At 63.4% G+C, this 25,821-nt stretch overlaps 3 protein-coding genes across 4 annotated transcripts; 2 read left to right on the top strand and 1 right to left on the bottom strand.

The window, feature by feature from the left end:
- The first annotated feature begins 2,460 nt into the window (after positions 1-2,460).
- KCNAB3 (potassium voltage-gated channel subfamily A regulatory beta subunit 3) lies at positions 2,461-11,182 on the top strand. Of its 2 annotated transcripts, XM_037887654.2 has the most exons (15): positions 2,461-2,882; positions 4,436-4,479; positions 4,649-4,686; positions 4,810-4,889; positions 5,178-5,222; positions 5,361-5,405; positions 5,840-5,883; positions 6,242-6,328; positions 6,538-6,573; positions 7,604-7,689; positions 7,909-8,029; positions 8,468-8,562; positions 8,786-8,906; positions 9,125-9,213; positions 9,536-11,182. In XM_037887654.2, the coding sequence occupies exons 1-15, from the start codon at positions 2,641-2,643 to the stop codon at positions 9,623-9,625; spliced, it is 1,263 nt and encodes a 420-aa protein (XP_037743582.1). In that variant the 5' UTR covers positions 2,461-2,640; the 3' UTR covers positions 9,626-11,182. The 2 variants fall into 2 exon arrangements, with proteins under 2 accessions (XP_037743582.1, XP_037743583.1); XM_037887655.2 differs by lacking the exon at positions 6,538-6,573 and having other exon boundaries at positions 2,482-2,882.
- A 9,136-nt stretch (positions 11,183-20,318) lies between these two features.
- RNF227 (ring finger protein 227) lies at positions 20,319-22,769 on the top strand. Its single transcript, XM_037887246.2, has 2 exons — positions 20,319-20,911; positions 21,695-22,769. The coding sequence occupies exons 1-2, from the start codon at positions 20,413-20,415 to the stop codon at positions 21,745-21,747; spliced, it is 552 nt and encodes a 183-aa protein (XP_037743174.1). The 5' UTR covers positions 20,319-20,412; the 3' UTR covers positions 21,748-22,769.
- Positions 22,770-24,441: 1,672 nt separating this feature from the next.
- LOC102946715 (histone H2A.J) lies at positions 24,442-25,505 on the bottom strand. The gene has a single exon (XM_037887245.2). It carries the CDS (start codon positions 25,160-25,162, stop codon positions 24,605-24,607), a length of 558 nt encoding a protein of 185 aa, XP_037743173.1. The 5' UTR covers positions 25,163-25,505; the 3' UTR covers positions 24,442-24,604.
- Between the last annotated feature and the right edge of the window lie 316 nt (positions 25,506-25,821).

The following is a 25,821-nucleotide window of genomic DNA, read 5'->3' as shown; positions in this document are numbered from 1 at the left end:
CCCAGAGACCGGACAATGACAAACCCACACACGTCACCCCAGTGGCCCCGGAGACCCTACAATAACACACCCTCAAATGAAGCCCCACCACCCCCAGAGACCGGACAATGACACACCCACACACGTCACCTCAGTGGCCCCGGAGACCCTACAATAACACACCCGCAAATGAAGCCCCACCACCCCCAGAGACCGGACAATGACACACCCACACACGTCACCCCAGTGGCCCCGGAGACCCTACAATAACACACCCGCAAATGAAGCCCCAGCGCCCCCAGAGACTGGACAATGACACACCCACACACGCAACTCCAGCCCCCGCAGACACCCCACAATAACACACACACACACAGAGCCTGGCGCCCCCAGGAACCCTATAATAACACACCCACACACGCAGCCCCAGCACCCCCAGAGACCCTACAATAACACACACACTTGTCCAGAGCTAACTCCTATGATCAGGGAAGCGGAAACGCTGGGTGCTGCCTTCCCCTCCCCCCGTTATCAGCTCCCCCTCCTCTCCCTGGCAGCCTGCCCAGCCCCCCCAAACAGTGCAGGTGGCGCCCAGGCCAGGTCTGTGCCATGGCTGGGCACAGATGGGTGTAGACAGGTGCCCTGGGCTCCCTCTGCCCCCGCCACCAGGAGAGCGGGGGATAAGGGGCAATGGGGGTCTGGCACAGCCCTGGTGTAGGGAGTGGGGGTGAGGCAGATGCTTCAGTGAGGCCAGACCCGCATCGGGGCCTCTGCCCCGCTTACCCTGAGAGACCCTACAATAACACACCAGAGCAGGCTGCCTCCCTCCCCTCCCTCTCAGCTCTGGGAGGGGAGTGGGCGCTGGTGGGTTGGAGCAGAGGGAGCTGGGAGCCAGGACTCCTGGGTTCTCTCCCGGCTCTGGGAAGGGAGTGGGGGCCGGTGGTTAGAGCAGAGGGAGCTGGGAGCCAGGACTCCTGGGTTCTCTCCCGGCTCTGGGAGGGGAGTGGGGGCCGGTGGTTAGAGCAGAGGGAGCTGGGAGCCAGGACTCCTGGGTTCTCTCCCTGCTCTGGGAGGGGAGTGGGGGCTGGGGGGCTTAGAGCCTTTTCCCACTGATTGGGAAATGACGCCACCATGTGGCTGTAGGAGCAGCTGCAGCCTGGGTGCTGCGGGGAGAAGGCAGCCCCGGGCTGGGATTTCAGCCCCCCGCCCCCAAGCCACGCGCTGTCCTGTGGGGGAAACGTGCAGGGCTCTGAGTTCGAACTCCCGCTCCTCCCCCAACCCTTGTATCCAACAGGGACCCCCTGCAACAGCCCCCCCTGCTCTGACCACCAGCCCCCCTCCCAGAGCTGGGGAGAGAACCCAGGAGTCCTGGCCCCCACCCCCACTGCTCTAACCCACCAGCATCCACTCCCCTCCAAGAGCCCGGGAGAGAACCCAGGAGTCCTGGCTCCCAGCCCCTCCCGCTCTCACCCACCAGCCCCCACTCCCCTCCTAGAGCTAGGGAGAGAACCCAGGAGTCCTGGCTCCCAGCCCCTCCCCCACTGGACCTCACCCCGTACATCCCATCCCCTCCGCTCCCCAGATATCCGGGGGGGGGGGAGGGTGTCTGTGCAGCGCCGAGGGGGGGTCTGGTCTGGCCTGTGTCGGTACCTCCCAGCTGCGCTGCGGACCACGCCCAGCAGGGGGAGCGCTGAGCTCGCTTCTCCCGGACCCTTGCTTTTTTTCTGGGGGGGGGGCGGGGCGGGTCTGGGCTTCGGTCCCCCTCCCCAGCTCTTCCCGCCCTCCCCCCATTAATCACACCCCCCCCCTAATTCTTATACTTTATCTCAGAAACTCTTGGCCGGACCCAGGCGTCCGGCTACGAGGGGACCAGTCCACCCCTCCCCCATACACACTGGAGCGGGACGGGGGAGGGGGGGAAACTGTCCTACATAGCAACAGCCGCACCCCCCCCCCCTCCCCAGCAGAGCCTCACACTCCTAGCGCTCGGGGATTAACGGGGGGGGACAACCCGGGATGGGGGCCCTTTAAGAGTCACTGCGGCGATGAGCGCAGCGCCCCTCCCCCTCCAGCTTGGGGGGGGTTCAGACTGCAGGAGCGAGAGGCCCCGGGACTGGGGTGGGGAGAGAACCCAGGAGTCCTGGCTCCCACCCCCCCCCCTGCTCTAACCATCAGGCCCCACTCCCCTCCCAGAGCCGGGGAGAGAACCCAGGAGTCCTGGCTCCCAGCCCCTCCCCCGCTCTAACCATCAGCCCCCACCCCCCTCCCAGAGCCAGGGAGAGAACCCAGGAGTCCTGGCTCCCAGCTCTAACCACCAGCCCCCACTCGCCTCCCATCTGCTTCCCTCCCGCCATCCCTTGCCCTGGACCAGTGGGTGGAGCCTGTTATGCTAATGAGGCCGAGGCTGCTCTGCATTGTGCAGCGATCCCTCCGGGACCGGGGGGACTCTCTCTGCCCCTCCCCCACTTCCCCCCCCCGCCCAACCCCACTCCCAGGACCCCGCATACCCCCATCCCCAGCACGGCCTCGGCCCCTCCCCCACGCCCACCCCAGATTACCGGCAGCCCCCATCCGGGGGAGAGGAGGGGGGGGGGGGCTGCAGTCACCGTAAGGTTAAGAGCGAACATCCCGGGGGGGTCCCGGCCCCCCCGCACCTGAGCCATGCAGGTCTCGATCGCCTGCACCGAGCAGAACTTGCGGAGCCGCAGCACCGAAGAGCGGCTCTGCACGGGGGGGCGCGGGGCGCCGGCCCCGGGGGGCGCGGGGAATGGGGGGCACCAGCCCCCTAAGGGCGCCCGGGGGCTGGCGGCGGTGGCGGGGCTGCGGGCTCCCGGCCAGCACCTGCCCCACATCGCGTTCCTGCTGCGGGAGTCCACGGGACTGGCCACCGGCATGAAATACAGGTAGGGGGCCAGGGACGGGGAGTTGGGGGGCTCTGGACGGGGGGCCGGGGATAGAGAGGGGGAGCTGGGGGCACCCATGGGGCGTGGGGGTCTGCTGACGGGAACATTGAGAAGGATAAGAGCTTCTGCCTCAGTGGTTAGAACAGTGGGGGCTGGGAGTCAGGACTCCTGGGTTCCCTCCCTGGCTCTGGGAGGGGAGTGGGGGCTGGTGGGTTAGAGCGGGGGGGGGGCTGGGAGCCAGGACTCCTGGGTTCTCCCCCCGGCTCTGGGAGGGGAGTGGGGGCTGGTGGGTTAGAGCAGGGGGAGCTGGCAGCCAGGACTCCTGGGTTCTCTCCCTGGCTCTGGGATGGGAGTGGGGGGTCTGGTGGGTTGGGAGGGGGCAGGGATTGGAGACAATTGGACACACATCATTCAACTTCCAGTCACAGATACTCCAAGTCCTACCAGTTTAGTTTCCACTGGTGTGATATTGTGGGGTCTCTGGGGGCAGAGGGACCTCCATATGTGGGTATGTTATTGTAGGGTCTCTGGGAGCGCTGGGGCTGCGTGTGCGGGTGTGTTATTGTAGGGTCTCTGGGAGCGCTGGGGCTGCATGCGTGGGTGTGTTATTGTAGGGTCTCCGTGGGCTCTGGGCCAGTGCGTGCAGGTGTGTTATTGTAGGGTCTCTGAGGGCACTTGGGGCTGCTTGTGCAGGTGTGTTTTTGTAGGGTCTCTGGCGGTACAGGGAGCTGTGATGGGGTAGCTGGGCTCTGTACCCCCTTCCCACCCCTGGCAGGGGCCAATTAATTCTCTGTCCCATTTGACCCTTTAAATTGCTTTAAAATAATGCCTCTCTCCCTCCAGACATGGGTGCGAATCCCTCTTAAGGTGGGGGCAGTCCTGTGGCTGCAGGACTCCTGGGTTCTCTCCCCCGCTCCAGGAGGGGAGTGGGGGCTAGTGGTCAGAGTGGGGGGGGAGCGCTGGGACTCAGGAGTCCTGGGTTTGTTGTAGCTGTGTGATCTCTGGCATGGCCTGTGGTCAGTGCCTCGGTTTCCCCTCTCTGCTCCGGACGGAGATGCCCGGCTCCTGTGCCAGCCGGAGCAGCCGCAGTGAGTGAGAAGTTACTATAAATAGCTCCCAGATCGGGGCTGACCCCAGGTCTCTGCACCGCCGGGGGGGGAGGTGGGACACCGGAGAGTATCTGCCTCGTATACGGGGCCCCTCGTAAATCAGCCACCTCTGGGGTGGGGCGGCTGGTGACACGGGGACCCCTCGCCCGGCGCTGAGATGCAGCCACCTCTGGGGTGGGGCGGCTGGTGACACGGGGACCCCTCGCCCAGCGCTGAGATGCAGCCACCTCTGGGGTGGGGCGGCTGGTGACACGGGGACCCCTCGCCCGGCGCTGAGCCTGGTGGGGCTCAAGGTAATCCAAGAGCATTAGCAGAGCAGGGGTGGAGGGTGCCCTGGATAGGGTTGGCACGGGGCTGTGGGTCAGGAATGAGGGGCACCAGGACTCTCTGTCCTTGGGGGGGTGGCATCTGTAAACCCCCCCAATTCTGCTTTTTCTCCCGCAGAAATCTGGGTAAATCCGGGCTCCGTGTGTCCTGCCTTGGGCTTGGTGAGTTCTCGTGGCGCGGAGGGCGCGGGCTGGGGGGATCCCGGCAGGGCTTGGGGCTTGCTGGGAGGGCACAGATGGGGGGATAGAAGGGTATCTGCCCCCCCCAAGACCTCCCCACGTCTTCCCCCTCTCCTGGCTCTGGCTCATATCACCGATTCTCTCCCCACAGGCACCTGGGTGACGTTTGGCTCCCAGATCTCAGACGAGGTGAGTCCTGGGTCAGCCGGGGAGCTGTGGGTCCCTGTGAGATCCTGACGGGGCCCAGCATGGGGGTGGGGGGGGGCATGGAGCAGTGGGTCCCTCACCTGACTCCGCTCTCTGCACCCCCAGACGGCGGAGAAGGTGATGACCATCGCCTACGAGAACGGGGTCAATCTCTTCGACACTGCCGAGGTCTACGCTTCCGGCAAGTAGGTGTTCCTCCCCGGGCAGGGGAGAACCCAGGAGTTCGGGCTCCCAGTTCCCCGCCCCCACCCTGCTCTAACCACTCTACACCACTCCTCTCCCACAGCTGGAGAGAGAACCCAGGAGTCCTGGCTCCCAGCCCCCCCTGCTCTCACCCACCAGCCCCCGCTCCCCTCCCAGAGCCGGGGAGAGAACCCAGGAGTCCTGGCTAGGGAGCGCTGTGCTGTTCGGTTGGGGGGACTCCTTCGTTTCTCGATTTTTTTCTTTCATCTGTTTTTTTTCCCCTTCTTCAGGGCAGAAAAAACTCTGGGCAACATCCTGCAGAGCAAAGGCTGGAGGTAACCCGCCCCCCAACCTCCCTTCTGTGGGGCAGGGACTGGGGGGGGCTCAGCCCCTATTAGGGGGCAGAGCCAGTGGGGCTGGGCTGGGGGTCCCCCCCCATTGCCTGTCTAACCTTCCTCCCTTTCTTCCCCCAGGCGATCCAGCTATGTTGTCACCACCAAGATCTACTGGGGTGGCCAGTGAGTACCCAGAATGCCATGGGGCTGGGGGGGCAGGGAATGGGGCACAGGGGACCGGCCTCTAGGGGCGCTGGCTCCCATCAGGCCCCAGAGCGGGGACTGGCTGGCTCAGGGGGGCAGGGAATGGGGCAGGGGCCTGTCCCCTCTAGGGGGCGCCGGCTCCCATCCAGCCCCACAGCAGGGACTGGCTGGCTGAGGGGGGCAGGGGAATGGGGCAGGGGCCTGTCCCGTCTAGGGGGCGCCGGCTCCCATCCAGCCCCACATCTATCAATGAGAGGAGTTTGCTGGGTCTCAGCCCAGCGGCGGGGGTAGGGTGTGTGCTAAGGCTGAGCTGGCCATGGGCCCTGAGGCCCCTGGTGCCCCCTGGGGGCAGGTCCCTATGGGGTGGCTTAGGGGATTCCCCCACCCCCACCTCTTAATCTCTCCCCCTCCAGGGCGGAGACGGAGCGGGGCCTCTCCCGGAAGCACATCATTGAGGGTGAGATGTGTGGGGGCGGATGGGGGGCAGCACAGGGGTGGGGTGGAGCTGGGGGAAGGGCAGGGCAGCGGGGGGGTGGGGGGCAGGGGGAGCGGCGGGACAGGGTTTGGGCTTACGGGGGTGGAGCTGAAGGAAGGGGGGCAACAGGAGGGGCTGGGGCAGGATTTGGGGGGCCTCAGGGGAGATGGAGTAGGGGATGGGGTGGGGGTTAGCAGGATTGGGGGGGGCTGTGGGGAGGGAGCAGCATGGGAGTGTCCATCCCAGGCGGGTGGAGTTGGGGAGGTGGCAGGATTCAGGGGTCCAGGCAAGGTGGGGGGGTCTCTGTGCCCCCCGACTGATCCGCCATGCCCCCCCCCAGGGCTGAGGGGGTCACTGGAGCGGCTGCAGCTGGAGTACGTCGATATCGTCTTCGCCAACCGCATGGACGCCAACAGCCCCATGGAAGGTGGGTCCTGCCCCCCCCCCCCCCACACCGCCCCCGCTGGCTCCGTCTCCCCTCCCCCCGTCCCTTCAGCATTGCCCCTCCGGGGAGCCCCCACCCCGGCACCGAGAGCCCTCGCATGTGTGTGTCCCCCGGGAGATCTCATGGGGGGGCTGTGGGGGGATGGGCCCCCCATATCCCCTCCCCTCACCTCTGTCTGCTTCCCCCCGCAGAGTATGACCCCAACTTCCGCCTACTGCTACTGGAAGGTACTGGAGAGACACACACACCCCCGACCTCCCCGTAGACCCCCACCCCATGGAAACCTTTACAGCCCCATAGACCCCCCAAACTCCTATAGAACCCCCCAGAACCTATCGAACCCAATAGGCCCAGGCTTGAGAGCTAGAGAGCCCCCTGAACTCACATTGATACCCCCAAACCCCATAGACCCCTGAATCCCTGTACTACCCCATACACCTGACCCCATAGGGCAGAGACCCTCCTGAACCTCCATAGACCCCCCCACAAACTCCATAGATCTGGCCCCATAGGGCAGAGACCCCCTGGAATGCCCATTGACCCCCCAATCTCCATAGAACTGGCCCTGTAGGATAGAGATCCCCGAAACCCCATAGTTGCCCCTTAAAACCAATAGAATCTGAATGCCCCAGAAACCTCCCCCCCTCAATGGACCCGGCCCTGTAGGGCAGAGATCCCTGAACCGCCTAGAACCCCATTAATCCCCCTTGCTCTCCAAACCCCATAGACCTCCCCCATAGGGTGGACCCCCCCAAGCCCTCATAGACCCAGCCCCATAGAGACCTGCCCCAAAGCCCCCTAGAACCCTATAGCACCCCGACCCTCATTGACTCAGCAGTGTAGGATAGAGACCCCATGCTGGGTCGCTGTGGGGTTCACGGGACTCTACCCTATAGGTCAGGCTCTATGGGCCGGAAACCCTGCCATCAGTCGGTTTTTTAGCCATTGAGCTACATTATAGCGGCCCCCATATCCGTCAGGGCTATGTACTTGCCCATCGGTAGGGGCCAGGATTAACACCCCCATTGGTGTCACTGCCAGCAGCTTGCAGCTCTGACAGAGCCATTGTTCCACAGCTCAGGCTAAAATGTGCTATCAGTAGGGTTCAGAGTGAACACGGCACCCGAGTGGGGCGCAGGTCCCGCAGCTTTGAGCAGCTGGGGGTAGAAAGCGGGGCTCCCTCGGGGGGGGGAGGGAAGCGGGGGTCCTCGGCTGACCTGTCTTCCCTCTTTCTCCCCACCAACCCCCCGGGCCCAGAGATCGTGCGGGCCATGACTTATGTCATCAACCAGGGCATGGCCATGTACTGGGGCACCTCGCGCTGGAGCGCCATGGAGATCATGGTGAGTGACCCGCCCACATCGGGAATGGGGGGGGCAGAGGGCACCACCGGTTTGCGGGGGGGGGGGGGGAGCGGGGCAGAGGGGAGGGGACGTGGCCTCCAGGCAGGGAGAGCCTTTCAGGGCCCCATGCCTGGAAGGAGGATGCCAGGAGGTGGGGAGGGACTCCGGGGGGCGCCCTCCAGCCACGCCAGTCTGACCCCCCTCCCTCCGTGCCCACAGGAGGCATATTCGGTGGCGCGACAGTTCAACCTGGTGCCGCCGGTGTGCGACCAGGCCGAGTACCATATGTTCCAGCGCGACAAGGTGGAGTCGCAGCTCCCCGAGATCTACCACAAGATCGGTGGGTGCCCGCGCTGGGCGGGGGGGAGGGGAAGGGGGTCCATGGGGCAGGGTGTTGGGGGGTGGAGGGGATATGTGGGGTGGGTGATGGGTAGAGGGGGGTCCATTGGGGCAGGGTGTTGTGGAGGTGGAATCGGGAGCTGGGGATGGAGGGGATCTGGGGTGGGTGATGGGGGATCGATGGGGCAGGGTGTTGGGGGGGTTCAGGGGATCTGTGGAGAGGGGATGCGGGTGGGGGGATCCATGGGGCAGGGTGTTGTGGGGGTGGAATCGGGAGCTGGGCTTGGAGGGGATTTGTGGGGTGGGTGGAGGAGGATCCATGGGGCAGGGTGCAGAGGGGGAGGGGATGAGGACAGGAAGATCTGTGGGGCAAATGGGGAGGGGCGGGGGGAGTCACTAGGGGGCGCTAATCCCTCTGTTCCCCCCTCCCCTGCCCCAGGTGTGGGCGCCATGACCTGGTCCCCCCTGGCCTGCGGCCTCATCACCGGCAAGTACGAGGAGCGGGTCCCCGAGAACTGCCGAGCCGCCATCAAGGTACGGGGGCCCCCCAACCCCCCCATGTCCCCCCTCCCTGCCCACCCCCCATGCCTTGCCGGGATGCCCACACACACACCCTGCCATGACCCCCCCACCCTTGTCCTGCCTCTACGCCTGCGGTGCCCCTGGTGGCCCTGCACCCCCATCTGGGCTCCCTCTGCCTCGTGTCCCCTAACCCGCTCCCTGGCCCCCCTGACGGTCTGTCCCCGTCCCCCCCCAGGGCTACCAGTGGCTGAAGGATAAGCTCCAGAGCGACGATGGGCGGAAGCAACAGGCCAAGATCAAGGAGCTGCAGCCCATCGCCGAGCGTCTGGGCTGCACCGTGGCTCAGCTGGCGATTGGTGAGGGACAGGCCCCGCCCCAGGGCGGGGCTGGGGGCGCTGTGGGGTGGGAGGGCTCAGCAGGGGGCGCTCTCCCCTGGCAGGCAGGGCTGGCCCCAGGGCGGGACTCGGTGGTGCTGTGGGGCAGGGGGCTCAGTGGGGGGCGCTCTCCCCTGGGGGGCAGTGGGGACTGACCCACCCCCCCGGGCCCTTCCCACCTCCCCGTCTCTGTCCCACAGCCTGGTGCCTGCGCTCGGAGGGCGTCAGCTCCGTCCTGCTCGGGGTGTCGAGCGCCGAACAGCTGATTGAGAACCTCGGAGCCATCCAGGTGAGTGCCCCGCCCCTGCCGTGCTCTCCCCCCCCCGGCACTGGAGGGGAGCAGGGGCTGGTGGGTTCGAGCAGGGGGGGCTGGAGCCAGGACTCCTGGGTTCTCTCACGGCTCTGGGAGGGGAGCAGGGGCTGGTGGGTTCGAGCAGGGGGGGCTGGAGCCAGGACTCCTGGGTTCTCTCACGGCTCTGGGAGGGGAGTGGGGGCTGGTGGTTAGAGCAGTGGGGGCTGGGAGCCAGGATTCCTGGGTTATCTCCTGGCAGGGGGAAGGGCATGGGCATGGGAGAATCTCACCCCCCCCCCCGTCCCCCATCTCTCGGCAGGTGCTGGCCCAGCTGACCCCGCCCGTCATTCAGGAAATTGACGCCCTCCTGGGCAACAAGCCCAATACGAAAAAAGAGTCCCGGGCGTAGGGACACGTCGGCGCCCGGGCCTATGCACGTCCGTGTCCCACCGGACTGCGTATCCCTCCACCCGGCTCTCTGCACCGGTGGGGAGGAGGAGCCGCTTCGCGCATGACCCCAGACCCCCCCCCCGTATCTTTCCGTGGCGGGGGCGGAGCCGGATCCCTCCGCCCGACACCCCCCCCCCCGGGCACTGCTTCGACCTATCCCCACTGCCGGCATGAGCCAGGGGATTGGCGGGCGAGAGGCCCCGCCCTCCCCGCCAGCTTTCGCGCCGGATCTCGCCGGCCGCTTCGCCTCCCGCCGGATCCATGCTCCCGTTTTTAAAGGGACGGGCCCCCGCCTCGTCCTGGGGGACAGGCGAGGGATTCATTGATCGATCTAACGAGCCCTCGTTAATTTGCTGGCGGCCTCTGCTAGTTGAGCCGGTTTCCCGATTTTTATTTATTTTTTTTTTGGTCCATCTGTCCGCGAGATTTGGGGAGGGGCCGTGAGGACCCCAGGGGGAGCCAGGAGCGCCGGCTGCACGGGCCGGGGGGAACCCCAGTAATCGGACAGAGGTGGGGGGAAATCAGGGATGGATCCCAAGTGCACGGCCCGGCAGCTGACGTGGAGAAGGGGGTGGGGCGCGGGGCACTTTCCTTGCGCCCCCCCCCCCCCCGTTGGCTCCTGTGTGGCTCTGGGACTCTTCCCCCCACCCCAGCTGGCTGCCCCCTGCTGGGGCCTTGGGAAATTCCCTCTAGGGGCCTATTTTTCTCTCCCTGCCCCCCCCCCCCCCCCCGGTGGCAGAAGGATATTGATCAAATCCACCCACCCCCGGGGACATTTTTCTGTCCACTTGAGTTTCTTTCTCTGCTTTAAATGGAAAAAACAAAACAAAACCCATCAATCATCCAGAGCCAGCTGTTCCTATAGCAATAATGCTCCAGCGAGGGGGGGCGCGGGGGGCCTACGAGCCCCCCCCATCCAGGACCGCCCCCCCCCTCCTGCTTTCGCACAATCCTGGCTTCCGGTCGGATGGCCGGGGGCTGGACAGACGGGCCCCGTCCTCTCGGGGGAAGGTGGACTCTGTACCAACACGAGAGCGGCGCTTCCCATTCTCCCCAGGAGGGGGCGACAGGCCCTGCTGCTGACAGACACCCAGAGGAAAGCGGTGGGGGCGGGACCCAGGCGTCCGGGACAAAGTCTCCGCTCCCCTGAACCGTCCTTTTCCTTTGCTTCCTGGCCTACGTGGCATGCGGCTGCCGTGACTTGCCCCAGAGGTGGCCGCATCTCCGCATCGGGCCAGGGGTCCCTGGGTGGCCTGGCACCGGCTCCCGCGGGGCTGCTCCAGCTGGGCTGGCAGGCAGGTGGCCCCCGCTCTGAGCCGGGCTCTGGGGAGGGGAGTGGGAGCTGGTGGGTTACAGCAGGGGCCCCCCCGCCCCGAACTGGGCTCTTTTCCGCAGACCCTGTGTGAACCTGCACTGCACCTCAAGGGCCAGTAGGGGGCGCGTTTTTCTTAGATCCCACCGGATGGGATTCAGACTTGGGAGGGGAATTAAACTCCGGGGTGCGTTAGAGTGGGGGGGGGGGGGGGGGCTGACAGCCAGGACTCCTGGGTTCTCTCCCCGACTCTGGGAGGGGAGTGGGAGCTGGTGGTTAGAGCAGGGGGGACTGGGAGCCAGGACGCCTGGGTTCTCTCCCCAGCTCTAGGAGGGGAGTGGGGGCTGGTGGGTTAGAGTGGGGGGCTGGGAGCCAGGACTCCTGGGTTCTCTCCCCGGCACTGGGAAGGGAGTGGGGGCTGGTGGGTTACGGGGGCGGGGCAGGGAGCCAGGACTCCTGGGTTCTCTCCCCAGCTCTAGGAGGGGAGTGGGGGCTGGTGGGTTAGAGTGGGGGGCTGGGAGCCAGGACTCCTGGGTTCTTTCCCCGGCACTGGGAAGGGAGTGGGGGCTGGTGGGTTACAGCGGGGGCGGGCAGGGAGCCAGGACTCCTGGGTTCTCTCCCCAGCTCTGGGAGGGGAGTGGGGGCTGGTGGTTAGAGCAGGGGGGGCTGGGAGCCAGGACTCCTGGGTTCTCTCCCCAGCACTGGGAAGGGAGTGGGAGCTGATGGGTTAGAGCAGGGGGGCCCCCCACCCACCCACCCCGAACTGGGCTCTTTTCCGCAGACCCTGTGTGAACCTGCACTGCACCTCAAGGGCCAGTAGGGGGCGCGTTTTTCTTAGATCCCACCGGATGGGATTCAGACTTGGGACGGGAATTAAACTCCGGGGTGCGTTAGAGCGTGGGGGTGGGGGGGCTGACAGCCAGGACTCCTGGGTTCTCTCCCCGGCTCTGGGAGGGGAGTGGGAGCTGGTGGTTAGAGCAGGGGGGACTGGGACCCAGGACTCCTGGGTTCTCTCCCCAGCTCTGGGAGGGGAGTGGGGGCTGGTGGTTAGAGCAGGGGGGGCTGGGAGCCAGGACTCCTGGGTTCTCTCCCCGGCACTGGGAAGGAAGTGGGGGCTGGTGGTTAGAGCAGGGGGGGTTGGGAGCCAGGACGCCTGGGTTCTCTCCCCGGCTCTGGGAGGGGAGTGGGGGCTGGTGGTTAGAGCAGGGGGGGCTGGGAGCCAGGACGCCTGGGTTCTCTCCCCGGCTCTGGGAGGGGAGTGGGGGCTGGTGGGTCAGAGTAGGGGCGCTGGGAGCCAGGACTCCTGGGTTCTCTCCCCGGCTCTGGGAGGGGAGCGGGGGCTGGTGGTTAGAGCAGGGGGGGCTGGGAGCCAGGACTCCTGGGTTCTCTCCCCGGCTCTGGGAGGGGAGCGGGGGCTGGTGGTTAGAGCAGGGGGGGCTGGGAGCCAGGACTCCTGGGTTCTCTCCCTGGCTCTGGGAGGGGAGTGGGGGCTGGTGGTTAGAGCAGGGGGGGCTGGGAGCCAGGACGCCTGGGTTCGCTCCCCGGCTCTGGGAGGGGAACGGGGGCTGGTGGTTAGAGCAGGGGGGCTGGGAGCCAGGACTCCTGGGTTCTCTCCCTGGCTCTGGGAGGGGAGTGGGGGCTGGTGGGTCAGAGTAGGGGCGCTGGGAGCCAGGACTCCTGGGTTCTCTCCCCGGCTCTGGGAGGGGAGCGGGGGCTGGTGGTTAGAGCAGTGGGGGGCTGGGAGCCAGGACTCCTGGGTTCTCTCCCGGCTCTGGGAGGGGAGCGGGGGCTGGTGGTTAGAGCAGGGGGGGCTGGGAGCCAGGACTCCTGGGTTCTCTCCCCGGCTCTGGGAGGGGAGCGGGGGCTGGTGGTTAGAGCAGGGGGGGCTGGGAGCCAGGACTCCTGGGTTCTATGCCGAGCTGACGCAGTCTGTGACCTTCTCCGCTGTTCATAATGCGCCGCTTCAATGAGCGGTTCTGCGGCTGACGGGATGTTTGTCCCCTTGTTCCGCAGCAGGGCGTGAAAGGAGAATAGCCCAAGGCCTGAAATAGCTGCCGGGCTGCGGGGCGGGAGTGGGGGGCACCGGCAGGGCTGGGGGCTCGGGGCTGCAGGACAGGAGTGAGGGGCACCGGCAGGGCTGGGGTAGCAGGGGCTGCGGGGCGGGAGTGAGGGGCACCAGCAGGGCTGGGGGCTCAGGGCTGGGCTGGCTGCGGCTGCGGGGTGGGAGGGGAGTGAGGGGCACCAGCAGGGCTGGGGGGGTTCAGGGCCGGGCTAGCAGGGGGCTGCAGGGCGGGAGTGAGGGGCACCGGCAGGGCTGGGGTGTGGGGGGCCCAGGTGTGGGTCTATCTCAGGGTTACGCCTCCCCACCCGCCTGATGCGGTGCATTGCAGGTCATTCTGTTGTGCCCTCCAGTTGGGGCCCCCCTGCCCTGTAGCCTCACCCCACACGGACCCCCCGCCCCCCCGAGATCTCTGGGGTTTGGGTGTGGACGCTTCGCTCTCTTTTCAGAAGGTTGAAATGTAAAAAGGAAAATAATAAACCAGTAACCAACCGAGCCTGGTGGCGCCTGCCTTCCTCCCGAGCACCAGCAGGGGGCAGCGACGCTGAGGGGACTGGGCCACACAGCCAGGAGGGGGGTCCCCGGGTAACCAGCTGCCCCGCCCCAGAGGTGGCCACATCTCAGCACCGGGCGAGGGGTCCCCGGGTAACCAGCCACCCCACCGCAGAGGTGGCCACATCTCAGCACCGGGCGAGGGGTCCCCGGGTAACCAGCCGCCCCGCCCCAGAGATGGCCGCATCTCGGCGCCGGGCGAGGGGTCCCTCAATAACCAGCCGTCCCGCCCCAGAGGTGGCTGCATCTCGGCGCTGGGCAAGGGGCCCCTGGGTCACCAGCCGCCCCACCGCAGAGGTGGCCGCATCTCGGCGCCGGGCAAGGGGTCCCTGGGTCACCAGCCGCCCCACCGCAGAGGTGGCCACATCTCAGCGCCAGGCGAGGGGTCCCTGGGTCACGAGCTGCCCCACCCCAGAGGTGGCCGCATCTCGGCGCCGGCCGAGGGGTGCCTGGATAACCAGCTGCCCCACCTCTTCCCCCCACAGCATCATCCTGAAGTGGGGCTCTGGTGTAACCCCCCTGGATCCTTTCCCGCCATCCTGCTGCCTGGGCTCGTGCGTCCCGACTTAGTGGCTGCTAATTTTTCCCCTTCCTAAGGCTTGTTTCAGCCCGATCCCCCCACTGAGCGTAGCCCTCCCACCCCCCCACAGAGACCGGCCGGTCCCACCTCGTCCCCGGGGCCCCTCGGCGTGTGGAGAACTGGGCTGAGCCCGGGGCGGCGGGGGGGGGAGCGTGGCTGAGATCGGGCCTAGATGGCACGTCCCCCCACACAGGGGGCCTGTATCAGCCACGGAAGCCGGGCACAAGGGGGGAACCTGGCGCGCGCAGGGTTGGACGGGGCCGACGTGGGGCCAGGGCGGGTGTTGGCAGGGGCCTCGGCAGCTGGGAGAGTCCCCGGAGAGCCGCTGACTCATCATTACTAGAGTCACACGGGGGGTGGCAACGGGCCAGAGCACACAAGCCGTGCGTTTCCACAGGCTTCCCGGCTCCGGGGGCGAAGAGCGAGTGGCTGGGAGCCAGGACTCCTGGGTTCTCTCCCAGCTCTGGGAGGGGAGTGGGGGCTAGCCCCCAGAAACAAACCCCAGCACGCCCATGTCCGTCCGACGTGCCGGCCGTTTGTCTGCTACATAATTGAGTTTGGCTTGGGCCAACATCTCGCTAATCCCGGCGGAGAATAACGGAGGGGACAAAATACTTGACCATAAACCCAGTTAGCCTGTTATTCGCTCCGGAGTCACTCCACGGGAGTCAATGGACGGATCTCTCCCCTCCCTCACTCCGGAGTCAATCCGGAGTCACTCCACGGGAGTCAATGGACGGATCTCTCCCCTCCCTCACTCCGGAGTCAATCCGGAGTCACTCCACGGGAGTCAATGGACGGATCTCTCCCCTCCCTCACTCCGGAGTCAATCAGGAGTCACTCCACGGGAGTCAATGGACCGATCTCTCCCCTCCCTCACTCCGGAGTCAATCAGGAGTCACTCCACGGGAGTCACTGGGACAATCACCCTCCCCCCGCACACACACTCATTCCGGAGTCAATCAGGAGTCATTCCACATCTTGGCTGTAACTCCCTTTCTCTACGTGCCGCTGGGCCACCCAGCGCAAGAACAGAGAGGGGCTGGCACATTGTGCCATGCTGCATATCGGCACCCAACTCCCATGGGCCGTCCCTGCCGTTCCACCATCTCGCGCCCGGCTGGGCAGCCCCACGTGCCACGTCCCAAACCCACCCGATCACATCCTGTTCGCTAATTTGCCTCTTCCTCTTCACCCCCCGGGCACTGCCCGTTGGGGAGGTGACACCCCAGTTACAGCCCTGCCGCGAAGGTGGCTGGACAGGCCCAGCCAGCCGCCAGGCCCACAGTAATTAGCCAACAAATTTCATGCTCCCTGAGCCAGGCGCGTGGGGATAATGCGCCTCCCGTGACCAAGGGAGGCTGGCCAGGCACATGGCAGCTTCAATTACCAGAGACAGGCAGGTGGGGCTGTGTGCCTCAGTTTCCCCACCTCTTTGGCTAGTCTTTGGGGCAGAACCCGTTGCTCCCCATGGGTCTGTGCAGCACCTGGCACAATGAGGGGCCCAGATCCGGTTTGAATGGTCTTACAGCTTCCTTAAGACTGTGTGATTATTTCACAGGGCTGGGAGGGGGGTGGCGGGGATAGCAGGGGGCTGCGGGTCGGGGGTGAGGGGCACTGGCAGGGCTGGGGCAGGTAGGGGGAGCTCAGGACTGGGAATCAGTTTGCTATAGGGCAGGGTGCCTCAGCCTCCTTTCCAGGTTCGCCGGGTTGAGCAATCCTGGGAAAACCGGCTCCTGGGATTATGCAAATCCCAGTGGAAGCCGGCACGGTGCCCGTGGCAGGGAAACCAGGCCAGGACCCAACCCCCCGAGCACACCTCTCTGCCCAGCCCCCACTCCCAGCCCTGCAGAGCCAGCGTCCCCGAATCCCATCCCCTGCCCCCCTGAGCCAGCCAGTCCCCGCCCGGGGCCGTCTGGGAGCCTGCGGGGGAAAGGCCCCGTGTCCGTACCCAGTCCCAGAGAGGAGGGGGTTAAGAGCCGGTCGTGGGGCGCAGGGGACACGCCCGCAGCTTTCTGGCCGTGTGGCATGTAGGCACCTGGTGTATTTATTTACCCGCTGGGACTGACTCACGCTTTGTGGCTGGCAGGCGTGAGTCAGAGGTTGGGAAATCGGCCATGTGGCAGGGCACAGGCCGCCGGGTCATCTCCCCCTTCCCAGAAGCTATTTGCCTGGGGGGGGGTCACATGGGTCCCTAGATCCCCTCTGTAGCTCCCAGGCCCCCGGATTCCCCCCGACACCCCCAGGCCCAGCCCAGAGCGTCCAGTTAAACCAAGGCCTGCCGGCAGCGAACAGGACAGGCCGAGGCCCCTGCCGGTCTGGGGGGTGTCCGAAACCTGTTGCACCCCGAGCCAGGCAGACACCAGGAAACGCCCCTGCACCAGCTGGGGTCTGGGGACGGGAAATCAGGCTGGTTGTAGGATGGAGGGAAGACAGGCGGACAGGGGACAGATTTGGGGCACATGGGTGCTGGAGAGGAAAGCGGGTGAGGGGGTGTTTGGGACAGAAACACACATGATCTATCAATCGCCCGCGCACAACCCGCAGGGGACACCACAAATATACCACCACCAGGGCGGTCGGCCCAGAGACGGCCGCACCGCCATAAGCAACCGCGGTCACGGGTACGACCGTACCCCCGCTCGCGGGCAACAGGCAACACGACGGAGAAGGGGCCAGAGACAGCCGCCCGGCCGCACACAACCGCACGCCCGCACAATGCGCTGACCCCGTGGCCAATTGCAAGCCCCCAGCCGGATTGGGGGGTGCTCGGCCATGGGGAGATCTGGCCCCGGTAGGGAGCCCTGGGCCTTTGGGGGTGGGGGGGGGTAGGATCCAGCCCTCAGGCAAACTGGACACTAGAGGAATGGGCTTCCCCAGCCCCCCAACTCCACAGTCTAGACCCCGACCTGCCTGAAGTGGGCACAGTCCCGGCACCCATGGGTGTCCTCCTCTGGGTAGGGCAACGAGTGCCTGACACTGATGGATTTAGTCCCACTCTCCTTCCACAGCTGGGGAGAGAACCCAGGAGTCCTGGCTCCCAGACCCCACTCCCCAGCTAGAGTGGGGGAAAGAACCCAGGAGTCCTGGCTCCCAGCGCCCCCCCCCCCCCCCAGCCTGCTGCTGACAAGGGAGCCCAGCTATTTGCTAATGACTCCAGCCCCTGCGGCTCCAGCTGCCCCAGGGCCGGGCCCGTCATCTCCAAAGCCAACTCCGCTTGGATCCAGGCCCGGGCCTGTCACCTGCAGGAAGAGCGAATGACGCACGGCTGGACCAGCAGCTGGGGGTGACCTCATCCTACCCCCAGGGGTATCCTGCCAAGGCATCTCCTCAGCCCCTTTCTGGCGCAGCACACCAAGGGCCCGTCAAGGAATGCAGCCACCTCTGAGGTGGGACGCGGCAGCTGGGTAACAGCCCCGGAGAAACAGTGCATAGGGATCACTCACCTAGCACTGCAATCCAGCCACCTCTGGGGTGGGACGCAGCAGCTGGGTAACAATCCCTGAGCGATACTGCATAGGGATCACTCACCTAGCACTGCAATGCAGCCACCTCTAGGGTGGGACACAGCAGCTGGGTAACAATCCCTGAGCGATGCTGCATAGGGATCACTCACCTAGCACTGCAATGCCGCCACCTCTAGGGTGGGACACAGCAGCTGGGTAACAATCCCTGAGCGATGCTGCATAGGGATCACTCACCTAGCACTGTAATGCAGCCACCTCTGGGGTGGGACGCAGCAGCTGGGTAACAATCCCTGAGCGATGCTGCATAGGGATCACTCACCTAGCACTGCAATGCCGCCACCTCTGGGGTGGGACGCAGCAGCTGGGTAACAATCCCTGAGCAATGCTGCATAGGGATCACTCACCTAGCACTGCAATGCCGCCACCTCTAGGGTGGGACACAGCAGCTGGGTAACAATCCCTGAGCGATGCTGCATAGGGATCACTCACCTAGCACTGCAATGCAGCCACCTCTGGGGTGGGACGCAGCAGCTGGGTAACAATCCCTGAGCGATGCTGCATAGGGATCACTCACCTAGCACTGCAATGCAGCCACCTCTGGGGTGGGACGCAGCAGCTGGGTAACAATCCCTGAGCGATGCTGCATAGGGATCACTCACCTAGCACTGCAATGCCGCCACCTCTAGGGTGGGACACAGCAGCTGGGTAACAATCCCTGAGCGATGCTGCATAGGGATCACTCACCTAGCACTGTAATGCAGCCACCTCTGGGGTGGGACGCAGCAGCTGGGTAACAATCCCTGAGCGATGCTGCATAGGGATCACTCACCTAGCACTGCAATGCAGCCACCTCTGGGGTGGGACGCAGCAGCTGGGTAACAATCCCTGAGCGATGATGCATAGGGATCACTCACCTAGCACTGCAATGCAGCCACCTCTGGGGTGGGACGCAGCAGCTGGGTAACAATCCCTGAGCGATGCTGCATAGGGATCACTCACCTAGCACTGCAATGCAGCCACCTCTGGGGTGGGACGCAGCAGCTGGGTAACAATCCCTGAGCGAAGCTGCATAGGGATCACTCACCTAGCACTGTAATGCAGCCACCTCTGGGGTGGGACGCAGCAGCTGGGTAACAATCCCTGAGCGATGCTGCATAGGGATCACTCACCTAGCACTGCAATGCAGCCACCTCTGGGGTGGGACGCAGCAGCTGGGTAACAATCCCTGAGCGATGCTGCATAGGGATCACTCACCTAGCACTGCAATGCAGCCACCTCTGGGGTGGGACGCAGCAGCTGGGTAACAATCCCTGAGCGATGCTGCATAGGGATCGCTGGCCCAGGACCGGAATGCAGCCACCTCTGGGGCAAGGCACAGCCGAGGTTTAACAGCTGCAGAGCACCACGACACAATCATTTAGGAGAGGATGCGCAAGAACCACATTAGGAAGCTGGAACAGGCGGTCGGGGCAGGGGGAGGCCGTAAGCCACGGGGTCCTGTCACCCACATGCCCAGCCCTGTAAAACACGGAGGGTCAGGCATGGCCGAATGGGCCCAGTACAGGCCCCCAGAGGGATTGGAGGCTGAGGGGAGAGCACAGTCTAGTGGCTGGGGCCGAGTCTATCCCCACCTTGGGCGATCACCTCCACCCTGTCTGCGCCTCAGTTTCCCCCTCTAGACAGACAGGCGTGGCGGTGTTAACTAGCCGGCGCGGAGACCCCGAGACCCGCCGGTCCCCTCGGAGGGGGATTATTTCTGATTTCTCCCCGGCGGGCGCCCAGGGGCCCGGGCCTGGTTCAGGGCTGTGCCAGGCGCGCACAGGAGGCCGGCAGAGGCGTGAGGGGAAGCGACGGGTTTTGGACGGACGGAAACAGGCCGTTAGGCGGGGGGGGGTGGGGGGCGCAGAGCGGTCGGGGCTCAGCCAGGGAACCAGGGTTAGGGAAACCCCTCAGCCGGGGGCCCTGGTCGGAGCCTCCTTTTACAGCGGGAGAAAATGACGCAGTGATGGGGACAGAACCCAGGAGTCCGGGGCTCCCATCCCCACATGCAGAGAACCCAGGAGTCCGGGGCTCCCATCCCCACGCGCAGAGAACCCAGGAGTCCGGGGCTCCCATCCCCACGCGCAGAGAACCCAGGAGTCCGGGGGAGGGTCCCATAGAGAACCCAGGAGTCCGGGGTGGGGGGTCCCATAGAGAACCCAGGAGTCCGGAGCTCCTATCCCCCAGTGTACAGAACCCAGGAGTCCGGGGGGGGGGTCCCATAGAGAACCCAGGAGTCCGGGGCTTCCACCTGCTCCTCCCCCCACAGAAAACCCAGAAATCCAGGCTCCCCGGAGAACCCAGGAGTCCGGGGGGGGGGGGTTCCCATAGAGAACCCAGGAGTCCGGGGCTTCCACCTGCTCCTCCCCCCACAGAAAACCCAGGAATCCAGGCTCCCCGGAGAACCCAGGAGTCCGGGGCTCCCATCCCCCCACGCAGAGAACCCAGGAGTCCGGGGCTCCCATCCCCCCACGCAGAGAACCCAGGAGTCCGGGGCTCCCATTCCACCCCCCCGAGAACCCAGGAGTCCGGGGCTCCCCCGCGCCGCGGGTCCGGGAAGGGGCGGAGTTTGGCCGCGGGCAGGCCCCGCCCCCCGAGGCCGGGGGCGTGGCCAGGCCGGCTATATAACCGCCGCCGGCCCGCGGGTGGAAGCCGTTAGGCGAGAGAACAAGTTTGTGCGCGTGCGCGCGGCCCCTTCCCCCCTCGGGTACGGCGGCCGCCAGCGGACACGCGAGCCATGGACGCGAACGCGGAGGGGGGCGCCGCCGCCGAGCTGGAGTGCGGCATCTGCTACCTGCCCTACGACCGCGGGGCGCGCGCCCCGCGCCGCCTCGGGCCCGCGCACGGCGCTTGGCGCCGCCCCGCCCCCTGCCGCCACGCGCTCTGCACCGCTTGCCTCTGCCGCCTGGCGCGCGACCAGAGCTGGGAGGCGGTCACGTGCCCCTTCTGCCGCACCCCCACCTCGCTGCGCGTGCGCGGCAGGGGCTGGCAGGCGGGGACGAGGAGGCGGAGCAGGAGCAGCAGCAGCCGGCACCGCCTGGCCCTGCCCCCCGTCGACCCCGAGCTCTGGAAGCGGATTGGCCGGCGGGAAGAGGAGGCGGGGGAGGAGGAGGAGGCGGTGCCTGGCAATGACGTACCGGAGGAGGCGGGCCAATCGCGGCTGTGGCGGGCGCTGATGAAGCTCCTGCGAGGGGGCGGCAGCCGCAGTAGCGCGCGGGAGCGGCAGCCAATCAACCGTAAGTATCTCCCCTCGCGCCTGCTCCTTCCCCCCCGCACCACCCCCCCCCCGTTCCCCTTCAACGGTTCGGGCGCGCGCTGCCTGCCCGAAGGGCGGGGCCGCACGTGCCTGAGGAGGGCGCAGAGCCTTGGCCACGTACATCCGGGTCCTTCCCGCTTTGGCCAAGGGCGGGCTCTGAGGGGTGGGAGCCTGGCCTCAACGTGGCCAATGGGGGGGGGATGTCAAGTCAACTCCCCCCTTCAGCTCGCGCCCCACCCCTAGGGGTCTGTGGGGGGGTGCTGTCAAGTTACTCCCTCCCCCCCCTTAGCGTGCCCACCACGGCGGGGGGGGGGTGGTGATGTCAACCCACTCCCACCCCAGCATGTGCCCCCTCACCCCTAGGTGGGTGGGTGATGTCATCCTCCTCCTTGGTGATGTCATCTCTTGTGGGGGGGTGACGTCACCCCCTGGCCATGGGGAGAGTAGGGTCTAGTGATTAGAATGGGGTGGGGGCTGGGAGCCGGGACTCCTGGGTTCCATCTCTGACTCTGGGGGGGAACTGGGGTCTAGTAGGTTAGAGTGGGGGGGGGGGGCGCGCTCTGGGAGGTAGGTGGGGCAGGAGGTCGGGCATCATCAGTACCCGTCCCGCCTTTCTGCTCAGTTCCCGCTCTCTAATGTGGGGACAGGAAATCCTCGAGCAGAGGCGTTTCAGTGGTAAATATTTGCCAGGCTGGGTTGCGTGGGCCGGGGAGCGTCGTTAGGTCTCTGCCTGCACTCACGGCTCTGTGACTCTCTCCCGCAGCCTATTGTCCAGAGATGAAGGATCTCGCCCTCATGAACTGCTACATCATGTGAGGCTCCAAGCGCTAGCCACACGAGCTGGGGCTGGCTGCTCGTCAAAAGGCTTAGAAGACTCTTGGGAGAAACCAGCTCTTTCTCTCCCCCTCCCCCAGCAGTGCTGGCTGCGCTTCTCCTCCAGGCAGGTAGTTACTGACAAACTGTCCGATCTCATTAGACTCCATCAGCTCTGTGGGACTCAATCATAGCACTGGAGCTAGAGTTCCTGGTTCTCATTAACCTGCAGAGAGAGATTCCCGAGGCACCAGCGACTGGCGCGATTGCTTGCGGCCTTGACCCGTCACTGCTCATCTCTGTTGCAAGCAGGGAGACTTGACGGGGGCTGTTGGGTCGAATCAGCCGCAGAGATCTGACTGCCTGTCGCCATGAGGCCTGGCGGCTGATCAGTTTGGAGGCTGGCATCCCAACAACTTGTCTGGTCCTGACATCTACAGCCCCTGAAATGCCTTACGTGTCCGGCTCTTCCACTCTCCACCCCTCTCTGCCGTATAAAATGCCAGTGATGCCGCTGACCTACCTACCAGCAGATACTGTAAATATCTGGTGGAAAGTCCCATATGGGCAAACTCTGAGCCTCAAGTATTAACTGATTCAGACAGCAAGGTTAAGTCTGTGTGCTAACGAACTAGTTAAAAATACCCCTCAAACCCATGACCTCTTTCTCTGCGAATCCCAATGAAAAGCCTATTGCTGTGGTGGTGTTGCCAAATTATCTGCCAACCCTTATCCTTTACCATTGCGCAAGTTAGCAGCCCGATCTGGAGGCAGAATTCCTGTCTGGCCCCAGTTTCGGAGCACTGCATGTGAAACTGTTGCATGAGGCGAAGGTTTCAGACGTCCCCAAGCATCTCTCGCCGAAGAGGCTGGCTTCTTGGTGCTCTCTGCTATTGTAGCATTTCTGTGAAATGAATTTAAGTATTGAAGAGTTTGAAATAGGGAATGTGTGTATGTGTTGTCTTTAATATTTAACTATTGTAACTTATATTTAATTTTAATAAAACCTGAGATGTCAACGCTTATTTGGTTGCCTTGATCTCCTTTCCAACAGGGAGGTGGTGCCTGGGGACAGTATCATCAGTAAGACCCATTGCTGTTACTTGGGAGGGAGGGAGGTCCAATAATCAGGACAGGGAGTCAGGACTGGCTTAGGGAACGGTCTCTAATGCTTAGAGCACGAGGGGGTTATTTTTTAAGCCCTGTTGCAGAGCCAGGGTCCTTCCTTATCCTGAATAGCGCATAACCTCAAATGTGAAGGATGCTGTCACTGGTTTGTGGCATGTCTCTGCCACTAGCCCCTGTTAAAACAACCTCCTAGAAGAGTCATTCTAGTTACCGTGTGGCCTGCTCCTATTTCTGTGTAGTCTTAAGACACTGTGTGCAGCTTCTCTTCACTCCATAGACCCAACACTCTTATCTAGGTGGCTCAGAAACTGTCTCTAGCACTCACAGCTGCCTCTGCTCTTTCTTCCCCAATCCTTGAGCCCATCTGATTGTTCTCTGCACCCCTGTTCTGACGGTGTCTCAATTTTATCCCCTACTCAGGACTTCAGGTTTTCATTTCCCACCACTGACAGCTCTTTAAAATGGGCCCTTTAAACTCCACGTGGATTTGGCTGCACCATCACCTGAGATTAGAGCCGCACGCTGGAACTACCTATCTGTGCCTGGCCTAGGGGAGAGAGGATATGACTAAGACTTTCGTGACTAACAATTCTCATTAAGCACCAGCTGTTTATTATTTAAAATTTAATAGATTCTAAGCCCACTGTGATCATCTAGTCTAACACAGGCCAGAGAACTTCCCCGAATTATCTCCTGTTTAAACTAGAGAAGAATCTCTTAGAAAAACATCCAACCTTGATTTGTTTGGCATCTACAGTAACTAGCCATACATAATCTCGGTCAAACCCAGTTCATCTTGACTCCCTTCCTACCTAGCAGCTCTGCTTACTCGTGCTTACTCTGATCTTAAAATGACCTCATGGCATGTGACTTTCAGATCACGAAGAAGCCTTTGCCTCACTCACCTACACCCTCCCAGATGTGCTCTTCTCCTTTGTCACCTAGGGTGTGACACTGAGCCTTGAGTAGAGTTTCTTTGGTGGCAGTAAATAAGGAGAAAATGAGGGACACCAGCCAGGCAGATTGGAACATGGCCAGTCCCTGGAGACTCCCTGTCTAGCTAATGGGACTCTGTGGCTCTTAATTGACTGTGATTGTTTGCGCTTTGTGTCTGAAAGGAAACAAATCTAGAGTAAAAATAAACAGAGGTGGGTGGACTTTCCTTTTTTTAAGAACGACCCAGTTTGGGGAGCTTGTGAGGTGGATTTTTTCCATCTGTGCTCTTCTCCAAAGAAGGTGTAAGTGGGTTTAAGGCCACAAGAGGCTGTCAGATCATCTCGTCTGACCTTCTGTGAAGCACGGGCTAGTCAGTTTCACCCAGATAGTGGTACGTTGAGCCCGATGATTTCAGTTAGACCAAAGCACATCTGCCCTCAGGATGCTAAACTGGCAGAGAACAGGAGAAAGCTAGGTGCCAAGCCTAGGTCCCCTGCAATGGCAGGGAATTGAGTAGGTGATGCATGCCCCATGCTGCAGAGGAAGATAAGTTCCCTGTGCCCCCCCCCCCACACACACACACATACAAAGTCCCTGCCTATTTGATCTATAAGGAAAATCCTTCCCATCCCCAAATCTGTTGATTAATCGGACCCACATGTGAGCAAGACGCAGCAGCCAGACATCCAGAGAGAGGATTCTCTGGACAAGCTCAGAGCACTGTCCCGTCTCCTGCTGTGGCCAGTTGTTGATCTTTCAGAGGAAGGTGGTGGTTTTGGGGGGTTGGCATCCGCTCTCACTTGCCCTTGGCTTTGTGGCTCTTGGTTTTCTTGGGCAGCAGCACTGCCTGGCTGTTGGGCAGGACCTCACCCTGTGCAATGGTGACTCCCCCCAGCAACTTGTTCAGCTCCTCGTCGTTCCGCACGACCAACTGCAAGTGCCGAGGGATGATGCGGGTTTTCTTGTTATCCCAGGCAGCGTTGCCAGCCAGCTGCAAGATCTCAGCGGTCAGATACTCCATCACAGCGGCCAGGTACACCGGGGCTCCAGCTCCCACTCGCTCCTCATAGTTCCCCTTGCGCAGCAGCCGGTGCACCCACCCGACTGGGAACTGCAGTCCGACATGAGAAGAATGAGACTTGGCCTTGGCCCGCACTGTCACTCCTTGCTTTCCATGGCCAGACGTGACGGGGATTCCCGAGCACCTGACTACTGTCACTGCAGCGATCAAATGCACAATAACACTACTTGGTGGGTAGGGGAGATTGGAAACACACATTGGGTGGGGGAAAAAGTCCCTTCTTGGCCCTTGCAGGTGACAGGCTGAAGCCCCGAAGCATGAGGTTAGATTCATAGACTCCAAGACCAGCTGGGACCACAAAAACCATCCAAACAGCACACAGAAGCTGGATTAAAACACATCTTTCACAAAGCTATCTTGTCATAAAGGCTCCAAACAAGGGAGAGTCCCTTGAAATGTCACCCTCTCTGGCCTTTGCCTCGCAGCTCAAGGGAAGAAAACACTGCTTCTCTAGCTTCTCTTGGAGATTTTTCATGCCTGGACCTGCTTGCTTCGTAAGGTGACGTCTCCTACAGAAGGGCCTCAGGCCGGTTGGCTGCATTTCGTCCACGTTCCTAACAGAGGAGGCTGTTTTCTGAACAAAGTATGGAGGCTATATATTTACATGAGGGGGGGACTATCCTGGAAAGCAATGAGGAGAAAAAATATATATATATGGGGCGTGTGGTATATAATCAGGTGAACCATGAGCTCCCAATGCAACTCTGTGACCAGAAGGGCTAATGCAGTGCTTGGATGCATAAACAGGAGCAGCATGAGTAGGAGCAGAGAGATGATTTTACCTCTGTATTTGGCATGGGTGTGACTGCTGCTGGAATGCTGAGTCCAGGTCTGGTGTCCACAATTCAGGAAGGGATGTTGATAAATTGGAGAAGGTTCAGAGAAGACCCAAGAGAATGATTACAGGATTCAAAAACCTGCCTTAGAGTGAG

This window comes from Chelonia mydas, chromosome 28 (genome assembly GCF_015237465.2).
Source record: "Chelonia mydas isolate rCheMyd1 chromosome 28, rCheMyd1.pri.v2, whole genome shotgun sequence".
Lineage (NCBI taxonomy): Eukaryota > Metazoa > Chordata > Testudines > Cheloniidae > Chelonia > Chelonia mydas.
This window is presented reverse-complemented; position numbering and strand designations above follow the sequence as displayed.

Bases quoted from the DNA above. Each gene is read 5' to 3' on its own strand.
- LOC102946715 (XM_037887245.2), bottom strand. From the start codon at position 25,162: ATGAATCTAACCTCATGCTTCGGGGCTTCAGCCTGTCACCTGCAAGGG.
- KCNAB3 (XM_037887654.2), top strand. From the start codon at position 2,641: ATGCAGGTCTCGATCGCCTGCACCGAGCAGAACTTGCGGAGCCGCAGC. The intron at 5,223-5,360 runs GTAACCCGCCCC...TTCTTCCCCCAG, and splicing joins CTGCAGAGCAAAGGCTGGAG to GCGATCCAGCTATGTTGTCA. The intron at 7,690-7,908 runs GTGAGTGACCCG...CCGTGCCCACAG, and splicing joins GGAGCGCCATGGAGATCATG to GAGGCATATTCGGTGGCGCG.
- RNF227 (XM_037887246.2), top strand. From the start codon at position 20,413: ATGGACGCGAACGCGGAGGGGGGCGCCGCCGCCGAGCTGGAGTGCGGC. The intron at 20,912-21,694 runs GTAAGTATCTCC...TCTCTCCCGCAG, and splicing joins GGAGCGGCAGCCAATCAACC to CCTATTGTCCAGAGATGAAG.